The sequence below is a fragment of the Atta colombica genome, unplaced genomic scaffold (genome assembly GCF_001594045.1).
Source record: "Atta colombica isolate Treedump-2 unplaced genomic scaffold, Acol1.0 scaffold88, whole genome shotgun sequence".
In the NCBI taxonomy this organism is placed as follows: Eukaryota; Metazoa; Arthropoda; class Insecta; order Hymenoptera; family Formicidae; genus Atta; species Atta colombica.
The window spans coordinates 1,508,792-1,511,348 of NW_017259581.1; the positions used below are offsets into that span (position 1 = coordinate 1,508,792).

Below are 2,557 nucleotides of genomic sequence, written 5' to 3' on the forward strand. Positions count from 1 at the left end.
TAAATTATATTATCATTGTTATCTATTGGGATTACACATGGTTTCATAAAGGTCGAGTATCATAGTTAATTTTCTCTTTCTTTCTTTTTACTATATTTCTATTATTAACATAATTTGTTAGTAACTTAATGCACTTACTGAGATTCGTCGTAAGGCTGTTTACACAGGCAATACAATTCTTGTGTATCTCTCGCATGTCTGCATTCTGTACAAACAAATTCTGACAAAGACTTGCTCATCTCTTCCGTTATACCCACGCAGTCACCGTGGAACCAATTATTGCATAAATCACATCCCACGTAAAATCTTTAAAGAAAGAGAAATTATTTGTATAATTTTATATATAATATATTTATGATTGAATTGATTAAAATCTTAAATCTTTTTTTTAAATTTGAATATAATGGAATTAACTAAAAAGATATTTTATTGATACTATGATTCTCTACTTCACAGTGTTGACCGTGAGCTTCAGATCAGGGATATCGCAAATGAAATTAAGATCTCGTAACATTATATTTCATGAGAGAGATTAAAATAAAATTATATAATTTTAAAACACAACGAAGAACAAATATACATTGATAAAAATTCAATCAGGCTTATATAATCTTATGCTCTTACTTGGTCTCATCATAAGGAGTTCTGCATAAACAGTACAGTTTCTCTTTCTTGATGCGAGTCGTGGTTGTCGAACTACCAGGAGGCGTCGTACTATTACCTTGATTCTTATGTTTTTTCGGTCTGCTACTACTACTCCGATTGGACGGGCTAACCTGTTGAGCCACTTGAGCATTAGCTTTTCGCTTCGCACTCCCAACCTTTACTTCATCCTGCTTGTGTCTCTCTGCCTTTGTTCTTGTAGCGAGCTCCGCTGACAAGTCCTTCTGCAAAAATTTTTATTCGCGTTTTATGAAAATCCCGACAATATTCTAATCCTAAAGGATTAATTCACGATCTTATCTCCAATTTAAATAAAGTTGTGTTTCTATGTACATATTTATATATATTTATATATATATTGTTATAAAATGTTATTTCTTTTGTACTTTTTTAAATATTTAAGGTTCTTGATTCAAAATAATTTAGTAATAAAGTATCTTTTTTTATTTTTAATTAAACCATTTAGTGTTCATATTATTAAACGAATACATATTGCAAACATTTCGATATTATATTATTCAATTTGTCAACATCTCACAAATAATGTTTCGCTAAAAGATGTTGCAAAATAAAGTTATATAAATTTTGAGCAATGTTACAATTCAAATCACAAATTAAACAAATGATGATTTACAACAAACTGAATAAATATTGCAGCTCACGAGACAAAATATGATTTGAAGTTTAATTCGATAATGTATGGAACTGCGCATAACATAGATTTCATTTAAATTATTACATTACATAAAGTTACAACTTAAAATATGACTTATTACTTACTTATTAATAATTATAATTACCATTACCTGTATATCAATTTGAAGTTCTTTCTCGAGTAACGCTCTCTTTTTAAGAATATCTTTTTTAAGAAGTTCCTTATGCCGGAACAATAAAACCTGCATTCGGGAAAACACTTGCTGTTTTCTTCGCTGCTCTTGACTGTCTTTCAATTTTGCAGATCGATTTTTAGGTGACGACTCGTTATCTAATGCCTCCGATAATTTCGGCATTCTAGAAGTAATTTTAATATTATTTAAAAATAGATAGACAGTTTAAGGCTGCTTTCTTTTTAGGACACACAGTCAATGAACATTCTTCATTATTTATTGAATGTGAGAAAAATGGAACGATGTTTGTGTCTCCTGAAAGAAAAGCAGTCTAAGTACCGCATAAAATAAGATACCATTGCCATTTATATAAATACTTATAATTATAATACAAAATAATTTATTATTGTTCTGTTGCATTTATTATAAATGTCTTTTATTAATTTTTTTATTACTATATATAAAATACGTTTATTTATTTATACTGTATATATAAGATACATAGTTTATTTTAACAGTTTCATTTCAATTAAAAGAGAATACAATTGTGTTCGAAGTTATTTCAATGATAAAAAATTTGATTATCTATTGTTCCAAACAGTCCATCTACGTATAATTTATTATTCACAAGTACACTTTTTTTTTTCAAAAAATGAGATCAGTTTTTTCAAAAAATATGATTTTTTAATATGATTGGTTTATACATTAAGTCAGCTGAAGAAACACAATAATTGTAAAGTTGTTTTTTTCTTTGAACGCAGCCATTATATTAAAGAAAACTGCGTTGCTGTAATATAACAATATTGAACTCTCTCTCTTTTTCTCTTTCTCTATATATTTTAAATCACTTAAAGCTTAATATTTAAAAATTTTAAAAATGTATAAACTTTACTTGAGCCAGCACAGGATGTATGGGTACAAACTTCGATTTATTTAAAAGATACATCTTTTAAATAAATGGAAGTATAGTCTTAGTTTTTAAAACTTTTAAATATTAATATATTCTTTATATATTCTTAGATTTATTCGTTGGAGCCTGAAATGTTTAAAAAAAAAAAAAAAAAAAA

At 27.1% G+C, this 2,557-nt stretch overlaps 1 protein-coding gene across 4 annotated transcripts in view; it reads right to left on the minus strand.

Annotated features, from left to right (window-relative positions):
- LOC108693166 (nucleosome-remodeling factor subunit NURF301) overlaps nt 1–2,557 on the minus strand; it is a 20,221-nt gene that overhangs the window by 2,529 nt on the left and 15,135 nt on the right. For all 4 annotated transcript variants that reach the window (XM_018201955.1, XM_018201956.1, XM_018201954.1 and 1 more), the window contains exons 19-21: nt 1,470–1,674; nt 625–887; nt 139–306 (exon numbers count right to left, since the gene is read on the minus strand). In XM_018201955.1, the coding sequence (XP_018057444.1) occupies nt 139–306; nt 625–887; nt 1,470–1,674 (636 nt within the window). The remainder of the gene's footprint in view (nt 1–138; nt 307–624; nt 888–1,469; nt 1,675–2,557) is intronic.